This window comes from Gossypium raimondii, chromosome 2 (genome assembly GCF_025698545.1).
Source record: "Gossypium raimondii isolate GPD5lz chromosome 2, ASM2569854v1, whole genome shotgun sequence".
NCBI lineage: Eukaryota > Viridiplantae > Streptophyta > Magnoliopsida > Malvales > Malvaceae > Gossypium > Gossypium raimondii.
In genome coordinates this window covers 11,465,842-11,485,866 of record NC_068566.1, presented here as the reverse complement: position 1 = coordinate 11,485,866, position 20,025 = coordinate 11,465,842, and the positions used below count along the sequence as shown (strand labels likewise).

At 34.0% G+C, this 20,025-nt stretch overlaps 1 protein-coding gene and 1 long non-coding RNA gene across 2 annotated transcripts; both read right to left on the bottom strand.

Annotated features, from left to right (window-relative positions):
• Window positions 1-3,734: 3,734 nt before the first annotated feature.
• On the bottom strand, window positions 3,735-4,799 carry LOC105788030 (uncharacterized). Its single transcript, XM_012614711.2, has one exon. The coding sequence runs from the start codon at window positions 4,670-4,672 to the stop codon at window positions 4,061-4,063; it is 612 nt and encodes a 203-aa protein (XP_012470165.1). The 5' UTR covers window positions 4,673-4,799; the 3' UTR covers window positions 3,735-4,060.
• Window positions 4,800-7,405: 2,606 nt separating this feature from the next.
• On the bottom strand, window positions 7,406-9,000 carry LOC128034877 (uncharacterized). Its single transcript, XR_008190955.1, has 3 exons — window positions 8,798-9,000; window positions 8,232-8,364; window positions 7,406-7,562 (listed from the first exon to the last, which is right to left on the bottom strand). It is a non-coding gene; the product is annotated as an uncharacterized LOC128034877 (long non-coding RNA).
• Between the last annotated feature and the right edge of the window lie 11,025 nt (window positions 9,001-20,025).

The following is a 20,025-nucleotide window of genomic DNA, read 5'->3' as shown; positions in this document are numbered from 1 at the left end:
TATTATTATTTGACATATTAATTTAGCCTATAAGTAGGCTCTTTTACAACCTTAGTAATACCACCCATTAGATATTAGAACTCATAACACATTTAGAGAATTTTGTGTTTACGTTTTGAGGGTTCTTTGTTTTCGGGTTTTCGGGGTTTAGTTTTATCTCCATCTTTTGTACTCTTCATTCTTTTGCCATTATAGTAAAATTATCTTTGCCCGTGGTTTTTTATCCTCTGTGGAGGGGTTTTTCCACGTTAAATTTGTGTGTTTAATTTCTCAATTTATTCCGCTATTTTTGTTACTTGTTGCTTAATCGGGTCGATCCCTAACAAGTGGTATCAGAGCTAGTTTAATTTTCATAGATCAGCCCATTCAGATATGGCAACAACAAGGTTTGAAATTGAGAAGTTCGATGGTGAGAAAAATTTCAATCTGTGGCAAGTTCGAATGGTGGCAATTCTAGTTCAATCCAGTTTGAAAAAGGTTGTTACCGGGAAAAAGCCTGAGAATCTAAATTAAAACAGAATGAGAAGAGCTTGATGAAAAGGCCTTGTCTGCAATCCAGTTGTGCCTTGCGAATACGGTATTGCAGGAGGTATTGATGGAGAAGACCTCATCCACCTTGTGGAAAAGGTTAGAAACTCTTTATGCGACTAAGTCTTTGGCTAACCGTTTAGTGTTGAAACAACGTCTATTTATGTTGCGCATGAACGAAGGTGAGCTTCTTAGAGATCACATCAGTCAATTCATTACTCTTTTAAATGATTTAAAAAACGTTGAGGTTTATGTTGATGATGAAGATCAAGCTATGCTATTATTGTGCTCTTTACCCCCTTCATACAAGTCTTTCAGGGAGACCCTGATTTATGGCAGAGACAAAATCTCGTTCGAAGATGTGAAGGGTCATTTGTTGAGTAGAGACAAACTCGACAATGAGCTTCATTTGGATAGCAAGGTAGATAGGCAAGCTTCCGTTTTAGTAGCATCAAAGAAACGAGACAAAAGGTGTAGATATTGTAAAAAGTTAGGTCACGTCAAAGCAGATTGTTATAAACTGTAAAATAAAAGAGCTGCTGAGAGTAACGAGGAAGATGTAGTTGGTGCTAATTTGGCCGATGAAAGCGGTGATGATTTCTTGTTAGTGTCAACGAGTGATAACTCCAAGCTCACGTCCAAGTGGATCCTAGATTTGGGATGTTCTTTCCACATGTGTCCCAATAGAAAATGGTTCTCCACATACAGTTCGGTTGAAGGTGGAGTTGTGCGCATAGGAAACGATTCATCTAGTAAGGTAGTTGGTATTGGAACTGTTAAAATCAGGACACATGATGAGACAATTAGGACACTCTCAGATGTCAAGTATGTACCTGATTTACGAAAGAATCTCATCTCCTTGAGTATTTTAGACTTGAAAGGATGCAAAGTCAACATCGAGTCGAGCGGTATTAAAGTATCTCATGAAGCTTTCGTTTTGTTAAAAGGTAAAAGAACTGGCAGTCTTTATATTCTGGAAGGTTCTACAGTGACCGGTGAAATCGGATGTCCCTCATCCGTTACAGAGTCGAAGTCAACTCGTTTGGAGCGGAGGCAACTTGGTCATAGAAGGGAAAATGTATGACCGTTTCGTTGAAGAGAGGTTCTCTTTTGGATGCAGGTTTTGAAAAGTTAGGGCACTGTGTTTGTGAAAATCAGACGTGGGTTAGTTTTGATTTGGCAGTGTACAAGTCGAAGGCTAGAAGTCTTCTAGTTTCTAAGCACAGATTCGACTCATTTAATTCCCTGTATAGTTCAAGATAGGCTCGTGGCGGGCTTTGGCAAAGATGGCGTTGTGGAAATATGAGTCAAGGTGGTGATTTGTTAAGTATGGCTCCTATTTTCAGTCAAATTTGAGAAATGATCTTTTAGTTAAACTCTGTTTATTTGTTTCAGTCAAACACTGATTAGTTTGGATTATTTTATTATTATTTGACATATGAATTTAGCTTATAAATAGGCTCTTTTACAACCTTAGTAATACCACCCATTAGATATTAGAACTCATAACACATTTAGAGAATTTTGTGTTTACGTTTTGAGGGTTCTTTGTTTTCGGGTTTTTGGGGTTTAGTTTTATCTCCATCTTTTGTACTCTTTGTTCTTTTGCCATTATAGTAAAATTATCTTTGCCCGTGGTTTTTTATCCTCTTTGGAGGGGTTTTTCCACGTTAAATTTGTGTGTTCAATTTCTAATTTTATTCCACTATTTTTGTTACTTGTTGCTTAATCGGGTCGATCCCTAACATATTCTTTGGAGAGTATGTTGATCGTATTGTGAGGTATTTGGGTGAGTGACTTGTGACAATTGGGGGTTTGTATTTGGGCTGCAATTACTTCTTTGTGTAAGGGTAGATTAGGCTTAAGTCAATAGGTGATCTGAACAGTTGTGGAACAAAATCATTCACTAGGTGAAGCTTTGCAAATGTGAGACCATTGTATTTGAATTGCATTAACAAATATCGTATGTTAATTCTCTTCTTACTTTGAATTTAACCTTTCTGTTCTAACAGTAGTTTGAACAAAATTGTTTTTCAAATACAAACCAAAGGCTTTTTCAGTTTATGCGTATATAACGTTGTTCACTGTTTGAGAGTTAGCTCAGTTGATTTAGCCTGAGATAAGTGCAAGTGCTGCTAATATAGTATGCCATGGTTCATCGACTCTTACTCTTGTGTTTTTATTTGAAGGCCATGTTTGAATTAATTATTTTTTGTTGATTAAAACCATTGAACCAATTAAACCATAACTCAAACATGTTATTTATAGCATATACATATATGTTTATTAAAATATTATTATTTTTGAATAATATATTATGCACCGTGCATAAATTCTATGCACCACCAATGAACCACATCAAACCACTTCATCAATGAGTAAAAGAATAAGTATTTGAGAATTTGTAAATAAAGGTTATTTAGTTTATTTAAATGTAATTAAACTTGTTATTTTCTCTTCTCCTATATAAAAAAGAATTCTTCAAAATCCCTGAAAAAGTTATAAATTTATTATTTTCTCGTCTCCGTCTCAATATATCAGCAGGGTTAAGATTTTGTTGAGAAAACCTAAATCAAACTAACAATCTCTCTCTTTTCAATAGTATTCATTTATAAGTCTTAAAATACTTTTTTCTCACTCGTAATGTATAATGTAGTTCATTAATGGTGTATGGGATATTTTTTTAAAGAAATTAATGCTTAATATAGCAATTTAGAGTTTAGAGAGAATAATAATTAAAAATTGTCATATTTTGTTTGAAACAATTTATTATTTTAAGTAACAAAAGTTGAAATGAAAAGTTGATTTACATTAGAAAATTTAAAAAGAAAATTTTAAGGCATGCGAGTTTGGATTAACTATTGTTTTGAAATTTTAAGTAATACAAAACTAAATAATAAATTTATGTTTAAAATTAAGTACTAAATTATTCTAGTTGATATAATAGTAAAAAATATAATTATACTATTTAATAATAAATCTTAATTTTTGAAAAATATTTTTTGGAGAAAATTAAATCCTAACAGCCTATTTATGCATATAAATTAAGGGTTTATTAAGGTAATAAAAGTATAAGAATTTATTTAAATAAAAATGTAGGCTGTAATCTAATATTTTCTCAAAACATCACCATATAACTGGTTTCACCTTAAAAACATGTATGAGATAAAATAGTTGAAAGATGGATTGTTCCGATTATTGATACTAAAAAATAACACAAGACATTTATTGATTAATTATAGATATACCACACAATAATATATCCCGGATTAATGGATTTAAGTACATGGAAGAGAAGCCATTTGAAACCAACCTAAAAAACTCTAGCTTTAAGGTTCTAGAAAAAAAAACATATCGATGCAAATTACACAATTACAATCAACTAAGGATCGAAAAATATACTCCTTAAGTTGAATATTTCATGTCTAAAGAAAGATTTAAGTTAGGACCCAATCCTGAAAACTTCCATGGATGGCCAAAAAAAAAGGTACTAAAAGTTCAAAAGAGGATATGATTGAAGCCTTTGGGCCAATTATTTATCATCAGTTTGCAAATGAGACTTCATGAGATTGCTCATCTCCTTTGTAATGGCTGGAATGCAACTTGAGCTCCTTGCGATCCCAGTTTTATTTTGAGCTCCTCGATGATGATGATCCCTAGGACTAATAGATTTGGACCTTGAACCTTTCCTCAATATCTCTCTCATGGCTTCAGCCGTCAACAAAGCTGGATTCGCCCTTCCGATTTTGTTAAAACGAGCACAGGTGTTCATATGTGCATTCAAAGCTTCCTCTATCTTGCACTTGCCACCATTGCTGGCTTTCTTCTCCATCTCTTCTTTCACCGCTTCGCCACATAATCCGCATATCCATTTCCCTAAAAACTTGTTCCGGACTCGCTCGATGTACTCCGCGGTGTACTCTTCGCTCATCCCGCAACATTCGCACTTGGCATCGTCGACTTCTGATATCGGCGGCAGCTCTTTCTCGTCGACCGGTGACAATGCTTCTTTGTAATTATCAATCACTTCTTTGCTAAGTTGGAACGAGATATCGGATATTGTTCGATGGAGGCTGTCGTTAGAGAGTCTTGGTGGCTTGGAGAAGTTGTTGGTCCTGCTAATAGCCTCTCCATGCGGTGCCATGTTACGAAACAATAACCCAAAGCGTTGATATTGATGAAGAGCCTTAGGGAAGAAGTTGGAAGATATAGAGGGTTAAGTGCATGAAACTATCGTATTTATAGCAATAATGTCCTTTTTTTTCTGTATCTAACAAGGGAAAATTGTATGTATGGATCTTGTGGACTCACATGTCGGCTATCAGTAATATGTTTGCATAGAAAAGGGTTAGTTTATAGCCTTAAAAACATGCTAGATTTTTCAGGAACGGACGACTTGTTTTGGCTTTTCACTTTTGGGTTTAAAGCTAACTGTTCATCTACATAAAGAGACAGGAGGCAGCATATTACATTTTATTTGAGGATATTTTTTTAATCAAGTATTCACTTTTTCACCATTATTTGAGCATATTACATTTGGGCAGTTGAGTAGGGTCCCTCATGCAAATTTTTCGTCATTTATAGTTTGTTGAAGAAACAAAAACCTATAATATTGCCTCAAATGTCTTTGAAAAATGAAAAAGATTCTTATTATTTATTAAAACCTTCTTGTTAGTTTAAAGCGATGTTTTAGAAGGGCGAAAATTTTGAGTTTAAAGCTATTTATCTAAGACAATTTTTTCACAGCAATACAAACATTTTATCCTTAAATCATTTTTAATCTAAACTTTCTCAGATTTTCCCAACAAAAATATTAAAATATGTGTATGTTGAGGAATAAAAATCGTACATGTCATCAAGCTGATGAAAATTAATATATCTGTTTTCATGGTGAAAATTTTAAAATCAATAAACAATACAGGGTATACTCTCACATTAATTAGTTTGTTGAAAGGGTTTTCTTCTTCACTTTAATTAGCTTACAAAAATGAAATTGAAAAGTAATTTGTTCTAAAAGAGAGTTGGATTCACATGAGCGTCTAAACTAGCCATAAGCACCTTAGCCAAAAAAACAAAACACCTTTTTTTTTTCAAGGAACGAAAGGTTGGGGCTTTATGAATCAAAATCTCTAAAACCATAAGAACCTGAGAGATTCACGAGAATGCTACAAGCTGGAAAGAGAAAGAAAAGAAAAGAAAAGAAAAACAGTAGCTGGTAAGCACGAGAGAGTGTAAGAGAAAGGGAGTTGATGTTAGGTTCGTTGTATAAAGAGAAAAAAAAGGTAATGTTATAATAAATATCGTTTTACATTTCTTCAGTTTACAAATATAAAGAACGTTAAAATATACTATAATTTTGAAATTTAATTTTTTTTTTAGATTTTAAAATTTAAATTTAATTATTAATACTATTAGAATTATTCAGGTTACTTACAACATTATAAATTTTAGTTAGATAAATATCTATTTGTATTTTAAAATGTGACGTCAACAAATTTAATAAAAAAGATTAACACAAAATTTGAAAATCTGAAAGAATAGCCTAAACATAAAAATACAAAGACTAAATTTTAAATTTGTAAAGTGTATTCTCATATTTTAACCTATCAAACTTATAGCTTTGGGTTTTGTGGTTTTAGCCCCAAAATTCTTAACCAAACTCGAAGCTTTACAATCAGTTTCCACAATAAACTTATTCTAATTTAATCATCTCCATGATCTGAAAATGCCCAAAGTTTCTTTCACTACGATTGGTCCATCCATACTCAAATATGAATAACCAATGTATTATATTATTATATTTGGTTTGTTTAATTAAATGTAAAACTTTATTGTTTGATTGTTGAAATTTAGTATCACCTAAGTAATAAAATGTTGAAAAATTTCAACAAGCTTAGCTTTGTTGATTTTAAATATGGGAGTCATCTAAATGAGATTAATCAACTATTCAATCTACTCATTTTAGAATTTTCCTAGAAACACTCTAAAAGAACAAACTCTAAGCTTAACTAAGTTTAAGTTCAAGAGTTGTATCACGCCATGCTTATCTTGAAAAGAATACCAATTTAACATATGATATTTTACTAGGGTTTAAGTTTTTATTAATGCAACTTTATATATTTATTCTAAAACTTCTAACTTTAACTCTATCCACTACAACAAAACAGGCCTACTGCAACAGTTTTTTTAACTTAAAACGACGCAAAAAAGATTAGCATAGGTGTCGCGACACTTTCAAAAAGGTTGTTTTTAGTACTGTTGACATAGGTGTCATGATGCTTTTGAAAAAGAATTGGCATAAGTCAACACAAGCCGACCTTTATTGAAGGGTTGACAAAGACTTAGTCAAGGCATACCTTTAAAAAATGTTGGGATAGACCTGTCTAAGGTAACCTTAAAAAGGTTGGGATAGACCTTGCCTGAGGCAACCTTTAAAAAATGTTGGTATAAAGTCTAAGATAACCTTAAAAAGGTTGGGATAGACCTTGTCTAAGGCAACCTTTAAAAAAAGTTGGGATAGACCCATCTAAGGCAACCCATCTAAGTTGGGATAAACACGTCTAAGACAATTTTTTTATTTTAATATTAATATATTTTCATAAACATTTAGAGTGAATAATGATAGAAATTGTGCTTTATATATAACTAAAAAATATAAAATTAAAATAAAAGTTGAATATTCACTACAAAAATCGATCCAAAAATCAAAATACACTAACATTTAGCTTAAATGCATACTACCAGCATTCAACCCAATGTATAGAAATAAACAAATAAAAAAAAGTACCTAAGACGATGGACATTGATATTGATGTTGTAATACATAAAAGCTAATACACATGACTTAGCTAAAGAACCCACGAACATTGTAAAAAGAATTAACTAGGAAAAAGGAAAACAAAATATTGATATTCCAAATTTCTTGTTAATGGCTGCAAGCTTTGGATTAGTCTTTCCAGCTTCCTGATTCTTCGACCATCCAATTTCGGCATAATGTTTGCTTCTCTCTCCATTTTGTGTCTTTACTTCATCATCTGCAATATCATATATAATCATATCACAAAGGCATTGCATTTATCCAACTTCAATTAAGCAAATCAACAAGAAAGCCAAGCTAAAATAACAAAAGCTATATCCAAAACTGTAGTAATTGACTTATTTCAAAGGTTCCTAAGAAAATGTAAAACACAAACCAGAAAATGCTTAACGTTGTCAACTCTTGTGCATCATTTAACACAAGCATCCACTCCACTAAATTTTGTACTACCATTCTCAAAAATTTATAAGTTTTAAACATTTTAGACTTGAAATTACAGAAAGTAAAAATTCTTTTTCATTTGCCAACCGGCTGAACCCTAAAAGTGAAATTGAATTTCACACATTTATATTAATTAATATGACATCTCAGAATTTAAATTTCTATGATCAACAGGAACTAGATAAACTGCATTAATTACCTCAATGGTCATGGGAGCAAAAACGAACAAATTGGATAGATTGAAGGCAAATGCAGAGACTAAAAGATCGAAAGATCCATAATCAAACATCATTAAACAAAATACAAGAATGATTGTTCATTTTTCACTAGATGTGAAACCCTTGTACTTGGAACTTTACTTAAAGATTGAAAGATCCAATATCTTGTGTTTTATTCAGAGTGATCAAGCAACACTTTTTAATTCAGTTAAGCAAGATTGAAGTACCTTTTGGATATTTTGAAGGGATTGTCGTTTGTGTTGCAGTACTTCAATGGCGGTAGGAGAAACAAACGTGTCCTTGAATTTCTCATCATTTACAGCAAACAGATCCAACCCAAGTTCCACCACCAGCTTGTCCCTGCTATATCGTATAAAAAGTAAAGAATTAACAAAGTTTATTAGCTCCCACCTGAAGTGAAATGTTAATTACATTATTAAAGTTTAAACACATGATTTATTAATTTATTAGTTCTATACAGTAATATTCTTGATGCAGTTTTTGAACAGGAACACAAGCGTTTGGTTTAATATCAACCACTTTGCCATTTGCCATCTACAATGACAAAAAACAGCAATAACAAATGCCAACACATTAATTGTATCTGACTAGCCTGAATAAAAGAAAGCTAAAACTATTCATTGCTAATAGAACAACGGAAGCACAGAACTTAAAGTCTGCACAACCTCTTTGAACCAGTTCCGAATGGTTGAAACTCTAAATACTAATATTTGTTTAACCATAAGTTCAAATTCTACTCCAACACAAAGTAGCCAGATAAATAATATCTTACCTTGGGGCCATTGGCTACCAGTTCTTGTAGTATCTTCAACCTTTCACTAATCCTCTCACGTCGATTTTGGATAGAAAAAAACACATTCTCTAAATGTTAACTTTTGCAATCAAACTTTCTCAGTAATCAATACAAGTTTACTTAAGACGCAAACAAACCTTGGCCGCAATACTTTGGGATTCCTTTAAAGGTTCTGACTTAGTTTTTCCCTTTTTAGTTTCATTAGTGCATTGTTTCTTCAAAGCTTGATTTCTCCCTCCCTACAACCAATTTTATCAGTATCAAGCTCAGCTGGTATCTTAAATGGTTTGAATATTGAAAAAAGAAGAGTTGTTTACCATATGGGGACGCTTGAGATCAGCTTCAGTGAGCCTGGATCCTGGATGCTGCTGCTATCAGCAAACACAACTTCATCGTAGTATAGCCAATCTCCATTGCTAGCAGTTTCAAAGCAGCTAAAATCTTCCACAGCTCGAGGGTCCCATTGGTCCACCATTGAGTGACCATGTTTGTAACCACTAGTTCTCAAGCAAGTAGTGTGTTGCCGACCCTTCTCATTTTGTTCAAAGCTAAGCAAAGGTCCATTACTGCTATGAATGAAGTTATCATACCATGAGCCCTTGAAGTTTATCAAAGAATGAGGTTGCTCAGGTTGATAATTCACAGCCTGGGAAATGAAACCGTCAGAACCATCCTCCAACAAGGTTGAGGTTTGAATGGAGCAGATAGGATCCTTTGCAAGTGCCATTGAAAGAAGGGATAGAGCTAGACTAGTTCAAGCTGATAGTTCGAAGACATACATATGCAGCAAAACAACTTCCATACAATATTGCCTATATATATATGCAGAGATTCATACAGTTAGACTAAATTTTAATAATGATGGGTTTCATTCAATTTTTTAAATAAGAAGAGATTGAAATTTCTTTAAAGAAGTATTTAAGTAGTTATCAAGAGATATAAATATGTATATAAAAATGTGATTGTATGTATCGAGATTTGTTAGAGTTGTGTGACCCAAATTTTAAGAGATTGCTTACAAGTTAAGTTAAACAAAATATATCTTTTTCTAAAAGATTTAGTATTTATTAGTATAATATATTTAGCATTTATTAGCATAATATATTTGATTTTGATTAAAATTAGATTTTTTCAACTTATAAATAGATGTAGTCGAAATTCCTCTTGTAATCATTCGAATTTGACATAGTGAATTTTCTTCTCCTCTTCCCGTGGTTTTTTTCCCGAAAGGGTTTTCACGTAAAAATCTGTGTGTTCTTTATTTTTATTTCTCTTTTCTTTGCAATATATTGTCATTACCGACGTTTTATTTTTACAAATTGGTATCCGAGCTTCTGGGTAGTTCATCTCGATCACGGTAATGACATCTTTGAAGTATGAAATTTCGATATTGGATCGCAACACCAGATTTGTGTTGTGGCAGATTAAGATGCAAGCAGTTCTTGCGCAGATGGATCTGGAGGATGCCTTGCTAGGGATAGATAAGATGCCTTCGACATTAACAGATGAACAAAAGAAGCGTAAGGATCGAAAGACGTTAATACAATTACATTTGCATTTTTCTAACGAAATTTTGCAAGATGTGATGAAAGAGAAGACCACCTCTGCATTATGGAAAAGGCTGGAACAAATATGTATGTCGATAACTCTAACCAGCAAGTTGCATATGAAGTAGTGTCTTTATGCTCATTGTTTGGAGGAAGGTGCGTTTGTGCACGGATACTTAACAGTGTTTAAAGAAATTCTCTCAAACTTGGAAGCCATGGAGATTCAGTATAATAAGGAAGATCTAGGGTTGATTCTACTTTGTTCATTGCCCCCATCTTATTCAACCTTTAGAGACACGATTTTATATAGCCGCGAGTCTCTCACAATTGATGAGGTTTATGATTCTTTGACCTCGTATGATAAGATGAAGCATCTTGTGGTTAAACCCGACTCTAAGGGAGAGGGTCTCATTATTCATGGGAGACAAGATCACAATACTGATGATGATCGTGGAAGGACACGAGAACGGAATCCTCGCGGTAAATCTAAGGGTAGATCAAAGTCTTCAAACAAAGGTAAAACTTGTAACTTCTACAAGAAGAAAGGACATATTAAATCTGAGTGCTATAAGCTACAGAACAAGATCAAAAGGGAGGCTGGGAATCAAAAGGAAAAACAACCAGAAAATTTCGATGAAGATGATGTTGTAGAAGACTACAGCGATGGTGAACTTTTAGTCGCTTCTGTCAACAATTCTAAAGTGAGCGAGGAGTGAACCTTGATTTGAGCTACACCTTCCACATGAGTCCCAATCGAGATTAGTTTACAACTTAGGAAATAGTGTATGAAGGTGTTGTTTTGATGGGAAATAATGCTTAATGTAAAATTGCAGGTGTTGGAACGATTAAAGTTAAGATGTTTGACGGAGTTGTCAGAACACTTAGTAACGTACGACATGCTCCAGAATTGAAGAGAAATTTAATTTCGTTGAGCACTCTTGATTCAAAAAGGTATAGATACACAGCTGAAAGTGGGGTTTTGAAGATTTCCAAAGGTTCCCTCGTTGTGATGAAAGGGTAGAGAAAGACTACCAAGTTATATGTTTTGCAGGGCTCTACTATTACTGGTGATGCAGCTGTCGCTTCCTCTTCCTTGTCAGATGATGATATTACTAAACTTTGGCATATGTGCCCAGGGCATATAAGTGAGAATGGCATGTCAGAATTGAGAAAAAGAAGACTTCTTAATAGGCAAGGAATTTGCAAACTAAAGTTCTGTGAGCACTGTGTTTTTAGGAAGCAAAAGAGAGTTCGATTCACTAGAGGAATCCATAACATGAAGGGAATATTGGAGTATATTCATTTTGATTTGTGGGGGTCATCCAGAGTGCCTTCAAGAGGTGGAGTTAATTATATGCTAACTTTTATTGATGATTTTTCCAGAAAAGTTTGGGTGTTCTTCCTGAACCAGAAAAGCGATGTGTTTTCCGTATTTAAGTCTTGGAAAACTATGTTTGAAAAACAGACAGGAAAACAAATAAAACACCTCCGCATAGACAATGGCTTAGAGTTCTGTTCTGATGAGTTTAATGAACTATGTAAGTCAGAAGGGATCGTGAGACACTTGACAGTTCATCATACTCTACAACAAAATGGCGTTGTAGAATGAATGAACAGAACGATCATGGAGAAAGTTCGATGTATGTTGTCGAATGCTAACTTACCGAAGTCTTTTTGGGCCGAAGCAGCCTCTACTGCATGTTTTTTGATCAACCGATCTCCATCTGTTGCCATTGATAAAAAGACTCCACAAGAGGTATGGTCTGGTAATCTTGCAGACTATTTTGATTTAAAGATCTTTGGGTGTCCTACATATGCTCATGTTAATAATGAAAAATTGGAAACGAGATCTATTAAATGTGTTTTTCTTGGTTATAAAACCGGTGAAAAATGGTATAAGTTATGGTGTCCTGAAAATAGAAAAGTTGTGATTAGCAGAGATGTTTTTGATGAAATTGCTATGCTACCTAATTTATCTCTTAAAGACTCTTCCAATAAAGAAAATCAAAAACAGGTAGAGCATCAGATTAATCCAGAATCTACAATAGAGTCGACTCCTTAAGCCAGTACAAAAATTCAGAATATAGTTGCTTCTTTAGCACAATACTCTATCGCCAAAAACAGAACTAGAAGAGAAATTAAACATCCAAAGAAGTATGCCGAGGCTGATCTAGTTACTTATGCTTTAAATGTGGCTGAAGATATAGATGCAAACCAAGAGACATCTAATTATTCTAAGCCGTTTAGCTGTGAAGACTCAGAAAAGTGGATGTTTGCTATGCAAGAGGAGATGGAATCACTCCACAAAAATAGAACATGAGATCTTGTGAAACTTCCTAAAGGTAAAAAGGTTGTTCGTTGTAAATAGGTGCTTAAAAAGAAAGAATGGACTCTAGGAGTTGAAGAACCCAGATATAAAGCAAGGCTTGTTGCAAAGGGTTACAGACAAATTCCAGGAGTGGACTACACAGATGTGTTCTCCTCAGTTGTGAAGTATAGTTCGATTCGAGCTTTGCTTGGTATTGTGGCCATGCATGATTTGGAGCTTGAGCAGTTAAATGTAAAAACTGCATTTTTGCATGGAGAACTTGAGGAGGATATTTATATGCAACAACCAGAGGGTTTTACAGTCTCAAAAAAAGAGGACTATGTTTGCTTGCTGAAAAAGTCCCTTTACGGTTTGAAATAGTCACCAAGACAGTGGTACAGAAGGTTTGATTCCTTTATGACTTCTCATGATTTCAAAAGAAGTAAAAATTTGGCCATAACCGTTAACAAAATACCTTAACAAACTGAGACATCCCAAAAATGAAGCATAGTTCACATACCTTTGAGCAAAACAGCAGCCTACAACACTTAATTCATTACCAAATCTTCACCTAAACAAGATTTCTCATGGTTAGAACTTTAATCACACAACGAAAAAATCATAACCTAAAATGTGACAATCCCAAAAACCAAATACGAAACTTAAATTCACAAACTTACCACACACGGCCTACAACAATACAAAAAGGAACGTTGATATAGAAAATCTCCAAAGCAAAAAAGAGGATCCTAATCAATAATATTTCTACTTAAAATGAGTATTCTAATGCATTAGGGAAAAACTAAATGCATTAGGGATAATTTGCATTAGGGATCATTGCATACTTAGGATAATTTGAATTAGGGAAAATCATATTCTAATTTGTTAACTCGTAAGATTTTGCAGCTTTAAGTTAAAAATACCAACATGCGAATAACAAAACAAAAACCAAAAACAAAGTCAAAAAACGAATTTATAGTCCAAAAGTCCTAAAAAATTTAATATCATAACCCATCATATTTAACTTAACCAAATAAGCAATCCGAACTTCTCCATGCTGTCTGGTCCTAAGTTTGTTGATTACCTAAAATGTCAGATATGAAGGGGGTGAGCTATAAAGCTGAATGTATAACAAAACTCGAACAAAGAGCACATATTGCACAATAAACAGATAAGAGTATCGTAGGGAATTCATCAGACTTGAATGGAAAAATTATACATGTATGATTATGTCAATGCAAAATTTTCGAAAAAAAAAATGCAGATTTTCAGAAAACTTCCTACCCAACTCCACTACACACCAAATTACAGTTCCCTGAAACTCGTCCATCCAAAAACACACCAATTAAGTAATCTCGAGTTGCTCGGCAATTATGACCCGCCATCCCTGATTGCTTGGAAATGATGACTTATCAAAATATAGTTAAACTTTCAGATCAAACATATGTGGTCAATCCACTAAGTTGCAGTCAAGCCACCAAAACATATATGTGGTTATACCACCAAATAGTGTAGATTATTAAACTGCCAGAACTTCCTCCTTAACATATCATTCCAACCCCATGCAATGTGACATGGCATGCAAATACAGTAACAAAATGATAAGCATGTTGAACATGCATTCATTTTCTTAACAAAAACCAATAAGCATGCGATCTCATGCTTTGCAGACAAATATATATCAGGTTACAAATCACTTTAACTAGAATAACCACAACATCACATGCTATGGAATTGAAACAAAGCATAGCTTAGCATTAATTAGATAAATAGAAAAAAAACAAATATAACTCTCATATTTACAAGTTAAATACAAATCATAGACTACGAACATGCTTGCAGATGTTACACATGTGATATCAATCTTACCAATATCAAATATAAAAGTCATACGTACTATGCACATCAGATTTCCAGAGGTAATATTAGTAAAAGTAAAATACTAGTTCTCACATTTTACAGTCTTATTTATACAATAAGGAACCTACAGAAAGCCTAAATTTGATTCGCACATAAAAAATGGCCTTAGGGTAAATGAGCCCACACGGCCTGACACACGCCCATGTTGCCCACACGGCCCAAATAGCCCAGACTATGTGGTCCACACAATCTGAAACATAGCTTGGCACATGGTCGTGTAGCTCACACGGTCTGTCACATGGCCTGGCATACGATCGTGTGAAGTCGACAGAAGGTTTTTTGGCATCCTGTCATTCTTTATTTTTCAGATTTTTCGTTACACACTTGGTCAATTTTCAATGCAAATCCATAGAAGTAATTTTCAGTACCTAAAACGTCATTTAAAACCAGCCATTCAACAGAGATTCACTAAAATATAAACCAACAATTCAATCATAGTTGTTAACAAAAGACCTCAACGAACCGAGACAGCCTCAAAATGAAGCATCGTTCACATATCCTTGAACGAAACAACAGCCTACAACATTTAATTTGTTACCAAATCTTCGCCTAAACGAGATTTCTTATGGTTAGAACTTTAATCACACAACGAAAAAATCATAACCCAAAACGTGACAATCCTCAAAACCAAATACGAAACTTAAATTCACAAACTTACCACACACGGCCTACAACGATGCAAAAAGGAACATTGATACAAAAAATCTCAAAAGCAAATAAAAGCGTAACAAAAGAAGAGGAACAACAAGAGCAAGCCTTGTGCCGACAAATTAAATCGACAAGAAAAATAAAGAAACCAAAACTGAAACTTACAGTAAAGGACAAAAAACTTGAAGTGGATAGGAAGAGAGAATGAATGGACGGTAATTTTGGGGAGAAATTTTAGGGAAACTAATTTCAAAAATTAAAATTAAAATTAAAATAAATAGAATCTTAATCAATCAAATTTATGCTAACTTATTAGTTGACTAGAATTCAAATCCAATTCAAATATTAGCCACATGGGCAGCACGAGCAAGGAATTACAAAAAGATTTTTTTTTTGCACGAATATAAATTCAAACACAGGACCCAAGGTAAACTGAAACCTTACCACTGAACCAACAAACTGATGGGAAGTATAGATTGCAAATTAATATGAGCACTATTCAAACTAAAAGTGATGAGTTATCATCTTACAAATTTAATTATTCATAAGCACTATTCAAATTAAAACTGATGATTTATCATCCAATGAATACATTTCCATGGGACATGTTTCTCCCAAGGAGTATTCCAATATGAAGGGTTGTGGCTCTTCAAATTGTATTCATTGAGTGCATATAAATAGAGGCATTATGGTGCTCACAAAATATACAATTACAATCAATCTTATTTTTAAAAGATAGAGTAAGAAATAGGGAATTTCTCAATTTTGCTAATCAAAGGAAATCCAAAACATCGTTGTATCCTGGGAGGACCTTTGTCTTAACCCTTTAGCAACTTTATGGGGGACAAATAGTTCTCTTTAGAAAGTGTCATTCGTGCCTCGAAGTCTACTGTTTATTTCCATACAAGTCTCTGGTTCTATCGTCTCTACTCAAATATCCAACAATCAAAGAGAACTATTTTTGGTTCAAAGTGATGAACCAAGAGTTTGTGAAACTTGACCGATTTGATGGTTCAAACTTTAATCGTTGGAAGTACAAGATGTTGTTCCTTCTTACTGTTTTAAACGTGGCGTACGTTCCGGATCCAGACCTACAACTTGTGGAGGATTCTGCTTCTAATGCAAACTCCGATGAAATTGCGTAAGTGGCTGAACAGAAGAAGAAATGCAAAATAGACAATTTCACATGTCGAGGACAATCCTCAACATCTTGTCTGATTGATTGTATGATCTTTACATGTTGATGCAATCCTAGGTGGAAATATGGAAAGCTCTTAAAGAGAAATACAACACCGAGCGACGAGGTACTGGTGAATTTTTAATGATGAAGTATTTCAAATTCAACATGCTCGATAGTATCCCGATCATTGATCAAGTCCATGAATTACAAGTCATTGTAAATAGACTTCGTGACTTGAACGTTGTTATTCCGGAATTGTTACAAGTTGGGGTTATCATATCAAAGTTGCCCTTGTCTTGGAACAATTACAAAAAAAACTTTTGCATATGGCAGAGGACTTCACTGTGGAGAAAATACTTAGGAATTTGCGTATTGAAGAGGAAACTCAGAAGTGTGATGCGGCGTATCTTCCCCAAAGTTCTAAAGTGAACCATGTGAGCAAGTCCAAGAACTCTCGAAATGGTAAGCGAAAGGCCACATCTAAAACCAAGGACGTGCAAGACAAGAAGAAAAAAACTCGCAATTGTTATAATTGCAATAAGAAAGGACACTATATTAAGGATTGTAGACTTCTCAAAAAGAAGCAAGATGCCACAACTTCTAAAGCCAATATGGTAGAGGGCATGGACTTAGTGGCCATGGTTACGGAAGGGATCAAGAGTTTAGAGATTGGTATGATTATTGAACTCAACATAACCATGACTGATAAGTCTTGTAATTGTTGGTTAGACTCCGGAGCTACTGTCCATGTGTTTAATGACTAACAACAATTCAAGAGTTATAAAATAGTAGCAAACCGTGAAGTGCTTATGGGCAACTATCAATCGGTTAAGGTGCTTGGTCAAGGGACGGTGGAACTCAACTTCACATCTGGAAAGAAATTGACTTTGACCAATATGTTGTATGTTCCCGATGTGAGAAAGAATTTAGTGTCCACAAATATTCTGTGTAACAAGGGGTTCAAGATTATCTTGGAATCTAATAAGTTTGTCTTGCTTAAAGGTGATATATATGTAGGGAAATGATATCGTAACGAGAGTATGTTCAAGTTGAGCAATGATATGAATAAAATAAATTGTTCTATTTATATTGTTGAATCTTATCCTTTGTGACCTATACATTTACCACATTTTAATTTTAAAACTTTACAATAAATGCAAAAGAATGGCTACATAAGTCTAAGTAATGATGAGTTTGTGGATAAATGTGAAATTTGTATTCAATCAAAAATGACTAAGAAGTCATTTCCTAATAAGTGTGAAAGGAATTCACAAGTGTCAGATTTAATTCATTCGAATGTTTGTGAATTAAATGGAACACTAACAAGAGGTGGAAAACGATATTTTATCACTTTTATAGATGACTTTTCTTGATTTACTTATGTGTATCTTATGAGAAATAAAGACGAGACTTTTGATATGTTTAAACATTTTAAAAATGAGGTTGAGAATTTGTTTAGTAAGAAAATCAAAGTGCTTCGTAGTGATAGAGGTGGTGTATTTTTCAAATGAATTTAATGTATTTTGTAAGGAATAAGGTGTGGTACATGAGTGTTTCACCCTTTATACTCTGCAACAAAATGGTTTGGTGGAAATAAAGAACCATGCTTTAGTAGATATGGTTAACTCGATGTTGTTAAATGCTAAACTTCCATATAATTTATGGGGTGAAGCATTATTGACTGCGTGTTATATTCATAACAAAATACCATCGAGAAAATTCAAAGTATCTCCATATGAGTTATGGAATGGTCGGATGCCAAACTTAAATTATTTCAAAGTATGGGGGTGTTTGGCTTACTATAGAGTTCCTGACCAACGGAGAACAAAATTAGGTCTTAGAGTCGTCAAGGGTGCATTCGTTAGATATGCCCAACACTCTAAGGCTTATCGTGTTCTTGACTTAGTTTCAAATACTATAATTGAAACAAGAGACGTTGTATTCACAGAAAATAAGGTTTTAAATGATTCAACAGATTTGGAAAAACAATATCAACCAACAATCTCATGTGATCAAACCAAAAGAAATCTTTGTGATAATAAGGATACAGAGCTGAGGAAAAGTCAAAGAGTGAGAAAAGTAAAGGACTTTGGTCCTGATTTCATTTCCTTGCAATCTCTAGCATTCCTTAATGAAGGGAATAGAAAATCCGTAATTAGGAAGATCCCTACAATGTTTAATGTGGATGGTGATCCACAATCCTATGGTGAAGCCTTGACTTCTAAGGATGCAACATTTCAGAAAGAGGCGACCAATGATGAAATGGATTCAATAGTAACCAACAATACTCGGATTCTAGTTGATCTTCCTCAAGATCAAAGCCTATCGGGTGTAAATGGGTGTTTAAAAGGAAGAATACTCTAATAGAGGGTTCTCTAACCTTTAAGGCTAGGTTGGTGGCTAAAGGATTTAGGCAAAAAGAAGGCCTAGATTATTTTGACACTTATGCACCAGTGGCTAAGATGACCTCCATTCAAATTTTTATAGCACTTGCATCTATCCATAAGTTACATGTACATCAAATGGATGTTAAGACGGCTTTTTTGAATGGTGATCTCGAATAGGAAGTCTACATGGAGCAACCAGAAGGTTTTGTACTTCCTGGGAATGAACATAAGGTGTATAAATTGATCAATTCATTATATGGTTTAAAACAAGCACCTAAACAGTGGCATGAGAAATTTGACTCGGTTATCTTGTCATATGGTTTTTTACATAATAGTGCGGATAAATGTATTTACACTAAATTCACCACTAGATATGGCGTAATTATTTGTCTCTATGTAGACGATTTGTTGATTTTTGGTACGAACATGGAAGGTGTTCGTGAGACCAAAGAGTATCTAGCCTCGAAATTTAAAATGAAAGATCTCAATGAGATAGATACAATTCTAGGAATAAAGGTGAAAAAACATGAAAATGTCTTTGCACTAAGTCAATCTCACTACATTGAGAAAGTATTGGAAAAGTTTAAACACTTGAATATCAAGGATTTGAACACTCCATACGATTCGAACTTCAAGTTAAGTGAGAATAATGGAAGGGCTATAACGTAACTTGAGTACGCCAGTGCAGTCGGAAGTCTAATGTATGCAATGCATTGCACTAGACCCGATACCGCATTTTTTGTGTGCAAATTAGCGATATTTACAAATTTTCCTAGTACCGATCATTGGAAAGGAATTTGTAGAATTTTTTGCTATCTTAAGAAAACAAAAAATTGGGATTATTCTATAGTGATTAACCTGCAGTACTAGAAGGTTACTCGAATGCAAGTTGGATTACAAGTCTAAGTGAAAATAAGTCCACATCAGAATGGATTTTTACAATTGGAGGTGAAGCCATTAGTTGAGCCTCTAAGAAACAAACTTTCATCTCACATTCAACTATTGAGGCTAAATTTATAGCCTTAGCGACTACTGGCAAGGAAGTGGAATGGCTAAGAGATCTCTTGCTAGATATAAAGTTATGGCCACAATGTAAGTTCACCATTTTTGTATATTGTGATAGTGAATCTACCATGTCTTGAGCGTACAATAAGGTGTACAATGGAAAGTCTAGACATGTAAGTTTGAGACATAAGTATGTGAGACAATTGATTAAG